Raw genomic sequence first — 18,694 nt, 5'->3', positions numbered from 1 at the left:
TAATCATCAAAGCCCAAAAACAGACAATTAATCGTCATAATCGCAATGATTTACTAGACAATTAATCTTCAGTCAAATTTCATAATCGTGACAGCCCTACTTCCGGGCACATAAATGCGTTTCGCAAAGTTGCTTGCCTCTGAATTGATTGTCTGAGCGCCTCGCATTATTTGCATCCACGGGTGACAAATGCAAGTGTGGTTTTGGGCGGTACATCCAAAGGGACAAAAACTTCAGTAGCATCTGCTGGTACTCATGATGGCATTTGATGCTGATGATGCAAACACAAAGTGTAGTGTAGAAACTGATTTGACAACTTATAAAGTTAAAGGGACTTTACTCGTCTTTAGGTATTTTCAAACCGGTATGACTTTCTTTCATCTGCAGAGTACAAAAGAAGATATTTTGAAGAACGCTGATAATTAAACAACATTGAACCCCATTGACTTTCATTGTGTGAACAACACCACATTTTTAAAATATCTTCTTTTGTGTTCCACTGAAGAAAAAGTCATATACAGGTTCTGAATGACATTATGGAAATATATATATTATTTTGGGTGAATTAGTCCATATTTGATCATCACAAATGCAGGAGATCATAGTCAATTCCATCAGCAAACGTCTGCTGAAAAATAAAATAAATCTCACAGAATGCTCTGATGTGTCCTAATTCAACCCAACACTGACGTTCACAGCCGCACACCCATCTGCATCAATCCACAACGTCAGCAAACCACAAACTGTGATGCCGTGACATTTATATTTACTTTACTAACAACTGTTGGCTAATTATGATTTGTAACAAATGATCTGCCAGTTTCAACATCGCAGACACATCAGTCCGGCTCTGGCGCACAGCACCAATTAGCATCTTAGTCATTCGTATGTGATGGACGGTTGCAGCTTGGCTGTCGCAAGCACAAATATTACCATACGGCAACTGTCTCACCATGATGTACCATATTAAAAAACGGTTTCCATGGAAATTGATGCAGGCTGGGGGGTGCAGAGAGAAGATGCTTGAAAGGAGATGAGGAGAATAATTATAAAAATTTGGCTGAGAACTATGAGCAACAAAACGAATGACTGTACAATGTGTCTGTTCCAATGAAAGTTATTTTAAAAGCTTTTTTAATCAACAATAATTTATTCCAACGGATTCGTTGTATGATGCCTACAAGATGCAATGAACGATGGAAATGACAGAATTCAGTCACAGGTCTGTTTTTCTGGTAAATTTTTATCTGGCACACAAGAAATAAAAAAAAACTTTAATTTGGTAAAGAATTACTCATTGGGCTATTTAGAAATACACAATTTAAACACAATTTAAAATATGCAATAATAAATGCATTAGAATGCATAGATGAATAATAATTAAAGTCAAGTCATAGCAAAAGCAGATATCTCCTTTTTCTTTTTTTGTTACAGGAACCAAAAATGGAAAACAGAAAACACTCGATATCCATCCAGTGTGTCATTTAAAACACGTCAATGCACTGATACAAAAATATGATGCCTTTGAAAATATCATTAATGATTATGTCATAAACTTCAAAGCATTTGGTGTTTCATCTGGATCAATCTGACCCTTCTCTTCCTTCACATTCCTCCCTTGTGATGGATGGCATTGGTATAAAATGTCAAAGACACACAGAAGCAATTCCATGTTCTGATCACTACAGAATCACAATTAACTTGAAATAAAATTGAACACAAGTTAGTGTGATGATTAAACCGCAGTGATTTAATTTGACAAATACTGTAGGACGGATGAGCCGCACACTCTGTGTCTGTGGTGTACAGGAGGAACTAAGTAACAATATAAGCGAGGTGATCTGGGATTCTGTATAATGTATATTTTTAATTGTAAACATATTAACCTTTGTCTAAAATTGAACACATTGTTTAAGCGATGGGAATGCGAAGGCTTTTAGATGCTGGTATGCTTTGAAAGAAGCCCTTGATTTATAACTCATCTCTTTTATACTTCAAAACAAAACCCTGCGTGTGTTGTGACAGCCGCTTCCAAACTTCAAGATAAACTGTCACACCTTTAATGATAATGTGGTGCTATTGAATTTCACTGGCGTTGTTTAGAGAGCAGTAATTAACTGGCGACAGATCGAGATGTAATGAGACCTTCCTGCGTCCTGTTTATAAAAACATCTGTTCTCACACAGCCCCATTGTGATGAAAACAACAGTTTTTTGAGCAGTGCTCTCTGACTCTATTGCATACTGGGCTGTTGTCAGGATGTTGCTGTCCTGTTCTAATGTGTTTTGAGTGGTTGCTAAGGTGTTGCTATGTGGTTCTAATGTGTTTTGAGTGGTTGCTAAGGTGTTGCTATGTGGGTCTGATGTGTTTTAAATGGTTATTAAGGTGTTGATCTATGGTTCTGGTGTGCTCTAGTGGTTGTAGGGTGTTGCTATGCTGTTCTTAGTGGTTGTTTGTGTTGCTTTGTGGTTCTGATGTGTTCTGACTGAGTGGTTCTTATTGTGTTGCTATATGGTTCTGGTGTGTTCTAAGTGGTTGATTGGGTGTTGCTATGTGGTTCTGATGGTTTCTAATTTGTTGTTTGAGTGTTGCTATGTGGTTCTGATGTGTTTTGAATGTCGTTAAGGCATTGCTGTGTGGTTCTGATGTGTTTTGAGTGGTCGTTTACATGTTGCTATGTGGTTCTGATGAGTTTTGAGTGGTCGTTAAGGTGTTGCTGTGTGGTTCTGCTGTGTTCTAAGTGGTTGTTAGAGTGTTGCTATGTGGTTCTGGTGTGTTCTAAGTGGTTGTCAGAGTGTTGCTATGTGGTTCTGGTGTGTTCTAAGTGGTTGTTAGAGTGTTGCTGTGTGGTTCTGGTGTGTTCTAAGTGGTTGCTAGACTGTTGCTATGTGGTTCTGATGTATTTTGAGTAGTCATTAAGATGTTGCTATGTGGTTCTGATGAGTTTTGAGTGGTCGTTAAGGTGTTGCTGTGTGGTTCTGCTGTGTTCTAAGTGGTTGTTAGTGTGTTGCTATGTGGTTCTGATGTGTTTTGCATGGTTGTCAGAGTGTTGCTATGTGGTTCTGGTGTGTTCTAAGTGGTTGTTAGTGTTGCTATGTGGTTCTTATGTGTTTTAAGTGGTCGTTTAGGTGTGCTGTGTGGTTCTGATGTGTTCTAAGTGGTTGCTAGACTGTTGCTATGTGGTTCTAATGTGTTCTGAGCGGTCGTTAAGGTGTTACTATGTGGTTTTGATGAGTTTTGAGTGGTCAATAAGGTGTTGCTATGTGGTTCTGATGTATTTTGAGTAGTCATTAAGGTGTTGCTATGTGGTTCTGATGAGTTTTGAGTGGTCATTAAGGTGTTGTGTGGTTCTGATGTGTTTTGAGTGGTTGTCCGAGTGTTGCTATGTGGTTCTAACGTGTTTTAAGTGGTTGGTAGGGTGTTGCTATGCGGGTCTGAGTGTTTGTTAGATTTTGGAATGTCATTTAATATGTGACTTTTTTACCCATTTACTTATCCAATTGCTTTGAAAAATAACACACCCGCTTGCATGCATTATTCATGGAAAAAAACACATTGCAAAGTTTAATACCTACGGTTAAGGGTTTGTTTTAGGGCTGCAACTAACGATTATTTTGATAATCGATTAGTTGGACGATTATTTTTTCGATTAATCAGATATAAATGTAATTACATCTTTTGCTTATGATAAGTAAATCAGATATGGGAAAAGTATACACAACTGAACTCATTAGCCTTCTCCCAAAATGTTGTGAATGTCTCCATAAATAACACACCTGGTGAGTTGATTCAGGTGTGTCATATTAGAAGCAACTGACAATAGTCTCTCCCAAACGTGGGAGCGAGGGGAGGGTCGGCCAAGGAAATCATTTTTTGTGCATTGAAAAGTGAGATATTTGTCATTCAAATGTAGTGAAGTACAGTAAAAAGTAAACAGAAAAAGTAATACTTAAGTACAAATACTGAAAAAGTGTACTTAAGTACAGTACTCAAGTAAATGTACTTCGTTACCCACCTCTGAACTAAATAAACCACCAAATCAGGGTATTTAGCCTAATATGTACTTTGCAAAGTGCAAATGCCACAAATTGGGTTTTACTAATATAATCTTTAATTTTGTCATTTAAACACCTCTCCCTTTTAAACTTTAAAACTGCGCAGCTTGAAGAGATGCATGCAAAACACGTCTGACTTTAAAACTGCGCAACTTGTGCCGCACGAAGAGACGCATCCACGGAGATACACGTCTGACTTTAAAACTGCGCACCTCGCGCAGCACTGAGAGACACGTCTGACTTTAAAACTGTGCACCTCGCGCAGCACGGAGAGACACGTGTGACTTTCAAACTGCGCACCTCGCGCTGCACTGAGAGACACGTGTGACTTTAAAACTGCGCACCTCGTGCAGCACGGAGAGACACGTCTGACTTTAAAACTGCGCACCTCGCGCTGCACTGAGAGACACGTTGACTTTAAAACTGCGCACCTCGCGCGCACTGAGAGACACGTCTGACTTTAAAACTGGCACCTCGCGCAGCACTGAGAGACACGTGTGACTTTAAAACTGCGCACCTCGCGCTGCACTGAGAGACACGTGTGACTTTAAAACTGCGCACCTCGCGCCTGCACGAGAGACACGTGTGACTTTAAAACTGCGCACCTCGCGCTGCACTGAGAGACACGTGTGACTTTAAAACTGCGCACCTCGCGCTGCACTGGAGAGACACGTGTGACTTTAAAACTGCGCACCTCGCGCAGTCACGAGTGCGGCTCGCAGTGCTGCACGAATCAAGTGCAGGTGGTAGATACCTTTTCCTATCTAGCGCCTAAACTTTGGAATAGTCTTCCCTGCACTGTCCGGGAGGCAGACACACTCTGTCAGTTTAAATCTAGACTAAAGACGCATCTTTTTAATCTTGCATACACTACTCTTCCATAATATAAATCTTCAGAGGGTTTAGGCTGCATTAGTTAGATCAACCGGAACCAAAAACACAACTGATGTACTTGTTGCATCAAAGAGTACAGAACAGTACTCTACTCTCAGCCAGTCTTGTCTCATTGTTCCAAGGTTACCACAGCGAGCAGGATGCAGTTCATGGCCTGACCTGATGGTAGAGGGAGAATGGGAAGTGGGGACCTGACAAGAGCTGAGATGATAGAGCTGGATAAAGAAGGACGCGGTCACTCTTGACACTGTCTTCACCACAAAATCTTCAAATGCTATTAGATTATTAATGATAATCTTAAACTATAATTTACTTATTATAAGTTTATTTATTTTATTTAGCCTTGTTGTGCAAGTTCTCTGGAGCTTGTGCAGAGGCAGCAGCTTTTGCCAGAGGGGAACTGGAATCCCCTGGTTGGGCCTGGGTTCTCCTGAGGTTTTTTTTCTCGATTAGAGTTTTGGGTTCCTCGCCACCGTTTGCATACTGTTTTTGCACTATCTGCCTGACCGGGGGGGCTGCTTTAGAATCTTAAAGTTTTACTTAATTAATATTGCATATACCCAACAACGCAACTACAAATCATGACACAAACTATATTGAGACAACCATGACAGCAATTCATCTACAAAAAGCAAAGCAGCGAACGAAAACACAATAAACCCCACTTCTATCGCGAACATGCAGACCCCTGACACAGCCCAACCACACAACACGGCCTAAGACGCAGTAAGAAAAAAGCGCGCTAAAAACAGTTATTGTGATCGAATAAGGAGAACCAGATGATGTGTAGAGGAGATAGGGTGCGAGCGGGTTGATGGCATTTTGTAAAAGTAGCATAACAAGTATAGATGGAAGTGGTATAAAGTTTGAAGTTACTAAATTAGTTGAACGGTGAAGACGCTAGTGGAGCTGTGTGGTGGTGTGTATGTCTGTAATGTCGAATCGGCGCTTGGGTGAGGTAGATTATACCAGTACAGTGTGGAGTGGGATGATTGTGTTGCAGGAAAGTCTGATCGAATAAGTGTGTTACTAGCTTGTAAAGGGTATATGATACATTTGAAACTATTTGACATGGATCATAAGGCAGCTAGATAGTGAAATACAACTTTTCTGCACTTGGCTATTGTCACTACAACCGCTTTACCCTGATGCTACGTGGTATAGAGCACTTTGGTTTACTACTGCGTGTCAGTAATTGGACCTGTCCATCATTGTTATGTCTGTCTCTACAGTGTGTGTTGAACTCAACTTACTTGTAACGTACTTGGTGGGTTGTTTGTGTTGTCAGTGCTAATCCGGAGTAGGTACCTAAGCTTGTCCTCTTGTATAGGTGTGGTGTGGTTGTTTGTGTCGAAGATGTGGATAGGTTGTAGTGTTCGAATCTTCGTGATCTACAACTGGTGTAATCTGATAGCCTTCCATGTAGCCTGCTTTGTAACAATGAAAAATTGTAAAACTGCTGCTATATCAAAGATAAAGTTGAGTGTGAGTTGAGTGAAGCACGGAGAGACACAGTGTGACTTTAAAACTGTCGCACCTCGCGCTGACACGGAGAGACACAGTGTGACTTTAAAACTGCGTACCTCGCGCTGCACTGGAGAGACACGTGTGACTTTAAAACTGCGCACCTTGCGCTGCACGAGAGACACAGTGTGACTTTAAAACTGCGCACCTCGCGCTGCACTGAGAGACAGTGTGACTTTAAAACTGCGCACCTCGCGCTGCACGGAGAGACAAGTGTGACTTTAAAACTGCGCACCTCGCGCTGCACGGAGAGACACGTTGACTTTTAAACTGCGCACCTCGGCTGCACGTGAGAGCAAAGTGTGACTTTAAAACTGCGCACCTCTGGCATGCAACTGAGAGACAAGTGTGACTTTAAAACTAGCGCATCTCGTGCAGCAACTGAGAGACAGTGTGACTTTAAAAACTGCGCACTCTCGTGCAGCAAACTGAGAGACAAAGTGTGACTTTAAAACTGCGCACACACTCGTGCAGTCACGGAGAGACAAGTGTGACTTTAAAACTGCGCATCTCCGTGCAGCACGAGAGACAAGTTGTGACTTTAAAACTGCGCACTCGTGCAGCACCGGAGAGACAAGTGGTGACTTTAAAACTGCGCATCGCTCGTGCAGCACGGAGAGACAAGTGTGACTTTACAAACTGCGCACCTCGTGCAGCACGGAGACAAGATGTGACTTTAAAAACTGCGCATCCTCGTGCGCACGGAGAGACACACGTGTGACTTTAAAACTGCGCACCTCGGCAGCACGGAGAGACAAGTGTGACTTTAAAACTGCGCACCTCGCGCTGCACGAAGAGACAAGTGTGACTTTAAAACTGCGCACCTCGCGCTGCACGGAGAGACAAGTGTGACTTTAAAACTGCGCACCTCGCGCTGCACGGAGAGACAAGTGTGACTTTAAAACTGCGCACCTCGCGCTGCACGGAGAGACAAGTGTGACTTTAAAACTGCGCACCTCGCGCTGCACGGAGAGACAAGTGTGACTTTAAAACTGCGCACCTCGCGCAGCACGGAGAGACAAGTGTGACTTTAAAACTGCGCACCTCGCGCTGCACGGAGAGACAAGTGTGACTTTAAAACTGCGCACCTCGCGCTGCACGGAGAGACAAGTGTGACTTTAAAACTGCGCACTCGTGCTGCACGGAGAGACAAGTGTGACTTTTAAAACTGCGCACTCGTCGCATGCACGAGAGACAAGTGTGACTTTAAAACTGCGCACCTCGGCATGCACGGAGAGACAAGTGTGACTTTAAAACTGCGCATCCTCGCGCTGCACGAGAGACAACGTGTGACTTTAAAACTGCGCACCTCGACGCTGCACTGAGAGACACGTGTGAACTTTAAAACCTGCGCCCTCGTGCTGCAGGAGAGACAAAGTGTGACTTTAAAACTGCGCATCTCTGCGCTGCACGGAGAGACAGTGTGACTTTAAAACTGCGCACCTCGTCGCGCACTGAGAGACAACGTGTGGTAGCTTTAAAACCTGCATCGACGAGAGACCGTGAACTTAATCGCTGCTGCACTGAGAGACAGTGTGACTTTAAAACTGCGCACCTCGGCAGCACGGAGAGACAAGTGTGACTTTAAAACTGCGCATCTCGCGCTGCACTGAGAGACAAGTGTGACTTTAAAACTGCGCATCCTCGTGCTGCACTGAGAGACAAGTGTGACTTTAAAACTGCGCATCTCGTGCAGCACTGGAGAGACAAGTGTGACTTTAAAACTGCGCACCTCGCGCAGCACTGGAGAGACAAGTGTGACTTTTAAAACTGCGCACCGTCGCGCGCACTGGAGAGACAAAGTTGTACTTTTAAAACTGCGGCATACCTCGGCTGCACGAGAGACAAATGTAACTTTAAAAACTGCGCAGCTCGGCGCACCGGAGAGACAAGTGTGACTTTAAAACTGCGCACTCGTCGCATGCACTGAGAGACAAGTGTGACTTTAAAACTGCGCACCTCGGCTGCACGGAGAGACACAGTGTGACTTTAAAACTGCGCACCTCGCGCTGCACGAGAGACACACGTGTGACTTTAAAACTGCGCACCTCGCCTGCACGAGAGACAGTGTGACTTTAAAACTGCGCACCTCGCGCTGCACGGAGAGACAGTGTGACTTTAAAACTGCGCACCTGCGCGCTGCACGGAGAGACAGTGTGACTTTAAAACTGCGCACCTCGCGCTGCACGGAGAGACACAGTGTGACTTTAAAACTGCGCACCTCGCGCTGCACGGAGAGACACGTGTACTTTAAAACTGCGCAGCTTCGAAGAGATGCTGCACGGAAACAGTTGACTTTAAAACTGCGCACCTCGCGCTGCACGAGAGAGATGACCGAAGTGTGACTTTGAAAAAACTGTGCCGCACCGGAAGCGCATGCACGGAGAGATCACGTGTGACTTTAAAACTGCGCACCTCGCGCTGCACGGAGAGACACAGTGTGACTTTAAAACTGCGCACCTCGCGCTGCACGGAGAGACACAGTGTGACTTTAAAACTGCGCACCTCGCGCTGCACGGAAGAGACAAGTGTGACTTTAAAACTGCGCACCTCGTGCAGCACTGAGAGACAAGTGTGACTTTAAAACTGCGCACCTCGCGCTGCACGAAGAGACAAGTGTGACTTTAAAACTGCGCACCTCGTGCTGCACGGAGAGACAAGTGTGACTTTAAAACTGCGCACCTTGCGCTGCACGGAGAGACACATCTAAAATGGTAATTTTAAAAGGGAAGAAGACGCGCTTGATTTATAACTGCGTTACGTCAAGTGACGTCACAGACCAACTAATCGATAATGAAATTCGTTGACAATGAATTTCATTATCGATTATTATCGATTAGTTGTTGCAGCCCTAGTTTGTTTATATGTTTTATTCTAAGAAAGAGCAACAGTAATAGTGATGCGTGAGCACTGAGGTATTTGATCGTAAAACGCACAGGGCCTATTGCTACAGGCAACAACATTAAACTCAATCAATAATCTGCATGTCACATCATGCGGAAGTCAAACACGCTGTTAGAGGGCATCAAAAAATTCACTGCATGGGAAATGGAAGACCAGCGGGCCAAGGCAACATATTTCATTCATCTCTGGTTGAGTGAGTGAGTGTGTGTTTGTTTGCTCTATGCCATGTAATTGTGCGATCTTTCTCTGAAAAAAAGTCCATGTGCTTTTTCCCCAGCCTGTAATTGGCAAGACAGGACTGAACGTTTCACACAGGCGTCATGGCAACCGGTCATGGCTGAATCTCAGAATATGAGAGAGACTGCATCCGAGCACAGAGCAGAGATGAGATGCTTTAAAAAAGGCGAGTCTATAATTGATCTATAAGAGTCCTTGTGTCACACACAAAACGCTTCTGCTGACTGAATGAACATGTCAATTTAGAGCACTTCATCTGATGACACTGTTAAGTGAATTGAGACAAGAGAGGGCTACTTTATATTACTTGACTCTTGTATGGATTAGTCATATATTGCGTTATTTACATAAAACAATAACATACCACACTGTAATTCAGTCATTCAAAACGTATGACTCTCTCTTCAGTGGAACACAAAAGAAGATATTTTGAGAAATGTCCCAGTGGTTTTGTTTTCATACAATGGAAGTCAAAAGGGTTCAGTGTTGTTTGGCTATCACCTTTCTTCCAAATACCTTTTGTGTTCTGCAGAAGAAAGACAGTCACAAAGGTTTGAAATGACAGGAGGGTGAGTATGATAAAAGATCTTTGGGTGAACTGTTCTAAATGGTGGTCATCCAAATTTACTATACTATTCTACAATCTAGTTAAATCAGTAATACTTTGAAAAATAAGTATAGGATATTATATCTAACGGAGATGCATTATATCTTTTTGTAATAATGAAGCAGACACAAAACCCTTATTGTTGAGCTTTGATCTGTTTTCCTATTAACCTTTGTAATGTTATCTTTGCATTACACGCAGCAATACGCCACACATCTGAAAGATTTCACCAATATCACAAAAATGTAAGCACGGACCCGTGCCTATGAAAACACGGCCCGGGACGGCGGATGCACTAAACGGCCTGTATGTCTCACTTCACTTGCACAATATTTCTGTAGCCGGCAGGCTGAAAGAGGCTTTGTTTCTCTTCACCGCATTTGTTCTGTATATCAGAAACAGATTATGCCGTCGCTTTCTACCTCTCTCTTCCTTTAGCTTCGCTCTCTCTCTCCTGCAGGCTGCATGCGTTAGAGTGCAGAGCACGCTCATCGATCAAACTGACGCTTCTGTCTGTCCACCAGACGCTGCTCTTATTTTCCCACCAAAGCATGATGATTCCCCGGATCTTAGATGGACACCTTTATATCTGTGCACACATTTGAATGAACTGATTTGGCATCATACGTGTAAGTGCACATGCAAAGACGGAGCTGTTATCAGAAAAACGGCGTGAATCTTTAATGGGAGAGATTCGGCGCTCTGGCACGGCCATCTGTGCGCGTTGTAGCCATGCGTGGAAGATTTGGTTATTTAAATGACCCCTCCTATCAAACTAGAAATCCATTCTGCAAATGTTGCAGCGTCCTTTAAACATCATCGTTTAGAGTGATTGCATCATGTTTCCATTGGAGACTATTTGAAAGGATAAACAGATGCAGTGAGGAAGAACACATAACCTCTTGGATCACAAGAAGCTGGAGTTAAAACAAAGGAAGTTCATAACAAGCTGCACATTAAGCCTAACAGTCGCTCTCTCTCTCTCTCTCTCTCTCTCTCTCTCTCTCTCTCTCTCTCTCATTTTGAATGAAGCATTCTCACAAGAGATTTTAGGATGTTTATATGTTTTAAAAAAGAATAATGTGTGTCAACTGCTCAATTTTGTAGTGGGTCAAGCAAAGGTGGCTATTTATTTGAGTAGAAAAAAGAAAATTGAGCAAAATGTAGAACAAAGCATTGTTGCTTTGTTTCTCAACTTGGTGCAGTTAAGAATTCTGATTGATTTCTATTACTATAAATGCATTGATGATTTGTTCTCTATTGAGAATATTTGGTGCTATAAGGATGCTCTATGTGCAGATTATGTAATAACTTAATCTTCACGTCCTATTGAATTGTTATGTGAGTTTAATTGTAAAATAACAGCTTTGTAAAAACCAAAATCTCTCTCTCTCTCTCTCTCTAATATTGAATACAGCACAGCCTCTGCGGGCCAATCTTCTACCAGTCCCACATTCCCCACCTCACACTGCTACAGTCTTTAATTAGTTAAACTGTCATACAGTTACGCCATGTGTGTCCCCACAGACTACAAGCCAGCTACAATCTCTCGCTACCGAAGGAACCGAAGGAAGGATGAACAGACATTCTTTTATTCAGCGTCTTCAAAGCGTGACAGAAGGCTAACGCTTCTGTCGGAGACCTCTAGTACAGACAGTCAGAGAAAACCTTCATTTAATATCAACATGACATCAACGCTGGCCCTGTTTAATGCATCTCTTTTGGTCTTATTGTGCATGTTACTTCAAATGAAAACAACGTTTCGTCATCAGTTCCTAATGTGAGTAAAGGCATCATCCAAGTATCAAACCAATGTTTTAATGAGCATCACACTCTCAACCTCAAATCATAACTATTTTACGACGTGGACAATTCTTATTAATCGTACAAAAAAGTATGATTAGTAGAAAAGCGCAAAGCGGAAGCCCCACCCCTAAATCCAACTGTCACTGGCAAGAAAGCCACCTCATAAAATGATTACAAGTTGCCATGAGATTGTGTTGAAGCTATCCGACAAAACAGTTTAACCGTATGTGTACATTTAATTTCTTTTGGAATCCTATTTGTATGAACGACGAGCAATGCAAATGTTTTTGTTCCTGTAGCTCAATTGGTATAACAGTGCGCTTGCAATGCGAATGCAATCATGGGTTCAATTGCCAGACACATAAACTAATGCACTTTATTTCGATTTGGATAATATGAGTAGATAGACAAGCCAACCCAAACCACACAACAAAAAAAGGAAACCCATTTGCTTACCTTGAATGCACAATGGAACCGGCTTTAAATGTCTGCAGGGAAACAAATAAAGACTTATTAACCAGAACTGTTTTAAAATCTTGTCTTTTATGTAAAAAACGATTAAGAAAAGGCGTTGACACATATGCACAAATGGATTAAATATGGCATGTTTTAACCATCATTCTGCTTATTATTTTCTGCCTTTAATAACGGGTAAGAGCAACCATTACTGCATTGGCTGTTGAGTGGGCCGGTGTGTGCCCTCCGTCAATGCTGCCTCATTACTGAAGAGAGTATTCCCAGAGGAGAGAGAAAGAGAGAGAGAGAGAGAGAGAGAGAGAGAGTGAAGCAGAGCTCTGTCTGACACAGCTGCACGTTTTCAGAGAGAGAGAGAGAGAGAGCGAGAGAGAGAGAGAGAGAGAGAGAGAGAGAGATGCGATGGCAGTCTGCCTCCTCTCTGGAGCTCTAGTTTAGTGGCTTTCAGTGGCAGAAGAGCGGGGTTGTGAAAGGGGTCACGCACATCATTATTAAGCATGAACATATATACACATAAAAAAAATGTATACATAGATCGATACAGTGCATACACAGACTTCTCTAACATGTATGTTACACAAAGCAGCCATATGTGGAGAAGAGTGGTACAATAAAGATTTGGAACTATCATTTATTCATAAGCTAAATCTATGAGCTAATAATAATTCTGTCATGTGCATTTAGTAATGGATGATACTTGGAAATGCATGAAACACTGCATATGTCTGCATTTATAGCTTCTTTAAAAAAAGACAGAACAAGAATTTAAATATTTAAAATTTTGTCTGCTGATAAATGGCGCAATTTGGTTGGACTCTAAAGAAAGCACCCAAGTGTGAACACCTCTGGGCATTCAACAGGAAACAAGGGATGCTTATTTATTTATTCTATTGTTTGCATAAATTACTCGTTTTCTTATGTAACCTTCATTCATACACAATCGAGAAAAACACAGAGCATTTAAGCTGCTCAGTTAGTCATAGCCTGCCCTGCAACAAAGATAAAATTGAAATTGCAGCCATTTAAATTGCAAAATAACTTTGTTTAAACACAATGCAATATGGCCGTTCTGTGAGGGTAATTTGTTTTTGGGCAAACAGAGGATCACACACATAGACTGGGATACAAAGGATGCCACAAGGAGAGCGTTAGAATAAGTTAAAGAAACAAAATCTATGAATAAGGAAAAACATTATGCAAAATACAATATGGTTAATACACAGTCATGTAAATAGAACTCGGACCACAATAAATATTAACTATTTAGATTAAATGTATAATTTAAAAAAGTCGTAGATTTAATAATGTGAGTAAGATAGGCTAAATATAATGTGCAGCGTTCAATGGCAAGTCGCAAACAATGACTAATGACTAAATAATACAAATAAGGACAACAACAACAACAGTATTTTTAATTATTTGTAATATAAATAAAACGTTCGTGCGCTTTTTTTATTATGTTTTATTTCATAATGATTATTCACTTGTTATGTCATACGGCAGAAATAAAAGAATAATAAAAAATCGGTTCGGCATATTGGATATTGGACATTTAGCATATCAATCGATCTTAAATCCTTACAGCACAACCCGAGAAACATGTAACGCATCTTTAAAGCGCCTTATGAAAGCGTGGGAAAAAGAGCCGGTTCGCGTCACACAGTTATTGCGTCCATTCACACTGACAATAGAGAACATACAGACGCACTTACCATTCATACTGTTCAATCTCCGCCAGCTGCTTTTATCAGACACATACGCGAGATCAAAGACCGCAAATGTACGCGTATCATAAAGACATCACGGATTTTACGGCTAGCATCACAGCGAAATGTAGGATTTTTGCCCAAACCGGTCACTGCCGCAGCTACACCTATTACATGAAGCGGCAGGAGCCGACAGGAGAAACAATGGTGCAGGCAAGAACAGAAATTACAGACCCTACTACGACAAAGCCATGGCTAATGAATATGTATTAAGTCACGCTGACGCTACCAAACAGCCATCCAATGAGAGCGTTCGGTTTCTAAATATTAAATAGGTGATGATGACGTTTCGTTGGTACCTTCTGATGGCGAAGGCTTGGCTCAGACAACCTTTAACCATAGTAGGATTCGCAGCAGGCGTGAGGCGGTTTCCTGCGCGTCGTCTTCGGGGATCGCGAGACAGCCGGTGGCCACTAGAGAGCATTACTAGTGTCTTCTGAGGAAATTTAGGGTTTTCCCATACTGCTTATTTCTCGTGGGTTTAGGCCAGTTTAATTGTTCAGAACAGCGCCAGGCTGCTGCAATTATAATGTTTAATAATGTTGATAGTAGCAGGAGTGTTATGAAAGTATTGCAGCGACATTATTTTGTAAAATTAAAAACACAATGAAATTACGATAAAAATGCAATTACATCCCTAACGAGGATGGAGTGATAGGCCTACACTAAAATAATAAGATACATATTTTTTAATTATTATTCAATTATGTAGCCTATTTTTTATAAAGTACGGTTTTATGGAGTTAAAGATACGAGTTTCATTTAACTTTTGTGGGATAACATCATTAATCAGTACACATTGAATGATATAAAACTATATTTATAGATACATTTACAATAAAATAACTATACAAAAACTAATATCAGTTTGGCTGAGGAAAACGTTTTCTAACTTTATTATTCTCTTAATTATTAACTATTCTAAGTGCATTTATATAGCGATCCGCGAAAAAAATGTATGTTTATCAATATACCTTTTGAATAACTTGAATAAACATTAGCCTCTATGAAGTGATATGACTTTATCGGAGAACATTTTCCATCGATTATGAAATACGGACATCTGGTGGCACATTGTAGGAACTGTACAGCGACGAAAACACATTGGATTGCATGTATTAAGAATGTACCCTCATGAATTCAGTAAATTAATACATCAGATTGGTTTTAAGAACAAAAAAGAAAATTGATGGTTAATATGTCTGACTAAATCTTATCTGATTTTCTGGAAAAATGTGAGTGGTATCAAGCAAAACTCTCCTCCATGGTACAATCAGAACTGCAAACTGCCTTTGCTGAGAGATATTTTCAAAAACAACAAATTGCCTATAAATATCGATTCAACTATAAAACCAATAAAGATTAACGTTTCTTTGGGGTAGGAGTTCTGTCCATGCGCATGCGCAGTAGAAGTAGCTAGCGAAGCTTGGAATTTTCTAATGAAATTCAAACCTGAGAAATAAACTTTATAATACAGTTTATATCGAGGTTTAATTGTTGTTTTATTGTGGTCTTAGCGTGCGGTTGTGGAGATATCTGTCTTTTACCATTTAAATAGACACGGCTTGGTCTTGTGCGATTTAAAAAACTGCCCGGAAGCATTATGAAATAGAAAAAGATTGAGCTGTCAAGTTAACGCTGGGTGTACGCGTATAGCAAGTATAGACACGGCCAGTTTTATATCAATAACCGATAACAAACGAAAGCATCGTAAAACATGAATATGTTGCTGTTGAGCGAACAGGTGTACAACTTGTACTTGTACGAGTGTAACTACCAGAATTTCAAGTGGCTTTAAAAATGGCCTACCACAGACAGATATTTGGTTGACAAAAAAAGTAAATAATTGCGTTGATTCGCAGAGGAATCACTGGAAGTATATCTGCCATCCAAATCCGATCTGTTTTTGAATCCGCAACTAACACGTTGACATACTGTATCATTACACAGTTGTATTTCAAAATTTCAAAATATTTCAAATTCACTTTTCATGTCCAGTTTTTTCTCATGTGGCAAGTAAAGCGTCGTTTATTTCAGACGTGGCTGTAAATGATCGATTTGAGATTTTGAGAACGGTTTGAAATTTTCAAAGGCTTGTGAGTAAACATCGTGCAAGTATAATGCATAGCAAAATAACGCATAATTTCAACATTTTGAAGAAACGGACCCTACGAAGTGCTCAAAAACACGTTACACAGCAGGCAGATTATAACAATAAATTAGTTGAACTGATGTCTAGATTTGTGCAGATTTTCAACACATCACAATGTTGCAAACGTTTAGTTTTAATATTTAAACTACATTTATTATTTGATAAAATCAGAATAAAGCGATGCAGCCTTATTACAGGCTAGCTGTTTACTGTTGCCAAGCAACACAGAAATTATTTTGACTGTGGGGTCACAGATGTATCTACATGAGATGCATCAGAACTTTCTGTTTAATAAACATTAAGTGGCTGCAGTCGCCTCTGAAAAGTTGTTTTGTGCAAATATATAATATGAATAGAACTATATAAATAAACTGTACTTTACTTGATATTGTCCAATTATTTAAATGCAACAAAAAGACTCATTTAAAATAGAATTCAGATTCTTTCTCACACTTCATATTTACAGCGCCGGGCTGTACTGTATTTGCTGTGTTGTGTACAGATGAACTTTTATATCATGCTTTATCCCTAGGAAAACTATTAATATAGTTTCATTATAGTAAAAATGTTGTAATTGTTGTTTTTAATATTGATTGATCCATTTGTATGTCCATAGTTTTACAATGAATATCAAGGTGAAAAAAAATGCGATCTATAACTTTATTTTGTTGCAGCAAGTGCATTAAAACTGTGTCTGCTGATTCACAATGGAAAGCTTATAAGAATAATTTAGCTAATTTGAGCTGTTGGGTATGATTTGACTTAAAACCCCAAGTAACCTGCCATTTCTTGAAACAGATATGGTAACTAATAAACTCTCCCTATTCTTCATAAACATTTACTCAGTAACTTTTAATCAAAGTAACTGAGTGCAGCTGTGACACGTCAGGGGAGATCTGGCCCTCCCGTCTGAGACTGGGTTCTCCCGAGGTTTTTTTTTCCTCCATTTATTTCTCATTGGAGTTTGGGTTCCTCGCCACAGGGCATTGTTGGCTCGCTTGCTCACCGGGAGACTGCATTTATTAGATATTATTTACTAGAATGATCTTGCTTGTTCTATAAACACCATGCACTGTGCTATGATTGACATTTTCTGTGTTTTTCTGTTTTTCTCCTGTAAAGCTGCTTTGGAACAATCCACATTGTGAAAAACGCCATATAAAGAAAATTGAATTGAATTAATAAAGAGGGAGAATAGACGAATTGCACCTACTGTGTGGTTATTGTAGTGAGACTATATTCAATTTGTGGTTACTTCGGTTTAACTAGTTAAACTATGGTTACGGTAGTAAACCATGGTTAATTTATGTAAGGGATCTGTTAGACTCACGGATGACTAATCCTTTCTCCAATTACCGTTGTTTAAAACGGACTTTATGGCTGTCTTAATCAGCTGGGGACCTTGAGAGAAAGTTTCTTCTTTGAGTTCAGAGGCTATGAATAGAATCTACTGTACAAAAGCTCAACTCTGCCACCATGTAATGCCCAGCAACAGCATCTGCCTGCGCTCAAACCTTAGAAAAGAAACTTTTTACATTTACTGTTTTCATCCGAAGGAAATTAAAAAAGTGCATTCAATCTATACATTGTTTTTATCAGTGTGTACTGATCCTGGTGTTTGAGCCCATGATGTTTGTGCTGGAACACTCGTTTAAAATCTCACACTGTGTGTGTTTTATAGCGGTTCAGTAGAATTTCCGGTACATGTGTTTTTATTCGTTAAACTGTAAGCGCTTTATGATGTAGAAATTGTGCTGATAGACTCATCTTTATTTTAATGGGGTTTTATGGTTTAGCTTTGGTCAATGAAGCACCGATTTGTTGCTTCTCTTGTCGGTCAGTGATCGTTCTCATTTGCTGTGTCTTTACGGCTGTGTTTCAAATAGTACATCATACGAATCGTGCTGTTTTCTGCTGTATACATTAAAGACATTAAAGTATATATTAAAGTATCACAGGCAGTTTCTGACAATCTCATGTTAATCTTGAGTGCCTATACAGTAGTACTGCATATGTCGTATCTTCGAAGAGTATTTAGTTTGATCAAACTTATAAAAGAGAGAAACAGCTGTGCGATTATTTCCGGAAAATCACAAGCTGCTAGAGGTGGGACTAGTGGGGAGAGTGGGACGAAACTACTGCATGAGCACACAACACATCTTCATCAGAAATACTACGTCATACGTCCAATTTGTTTTTTAACAAGTTGACCATGTTAAGCATGAGAAGCCAGCACGTTTAACAGTGTAAAGAAGTCAGAATGCATAACATAGCA

At 40.5% G+C, this 18,694-nt stretch overlaps 1 protein-coding gene across 1 annotated transcript in view; it reads right to left on the bottom strand.

Annotated features, from left to right (window-relative positions):
• Positions 1 to 14,408, bottom strand: part of csrnp3 (cysteine-serine-rich nuclear protein 3) — a 44,479-nt gene extending 30,071 nt beyond the window's left edge. Inside the window, exons 1-2 of the mRNA XM_057336299.1 lie at positions 14,214 to 14,408; positions 12,484 to 12,515 (exon numbers count right to left, since the gene is read on the bottom strand). Of these exons, the coding sequence (XP_057192282.1) occupies positions 12,484 to 12,515; positions 14,214 to 14,216 (35 nt within the window). The 5' untranslated portion in view covers positions 14,217 to 14,408. The remainder of the gene's footprint in view (positions 1 to 12,483; positions 12,516 to 14,213) is intronic.
• Positions 14,409 to 18,694: the final 4,286 nt, after the last annotated feature.

Source organism: Triplophysa rosa, linkage group LG6 (assembly GCF_024868665.1).
Source record: "Triplophysa rosa linkage group LG6, Trosa_1v2, whole genome shotgun sequence".
Lineage (NCBI taxonomy): Eukaryota > Metazoa > Chordata > Actinopteri > Cypriniformes > Nemacheilidae > Triplophysa > Triplophysa rosa.
The sequence above is the reverse complement of the archived record's forward strand: the minus strand, read 5'-3'. Positions and strand labels throughout refer to the sequence as shown.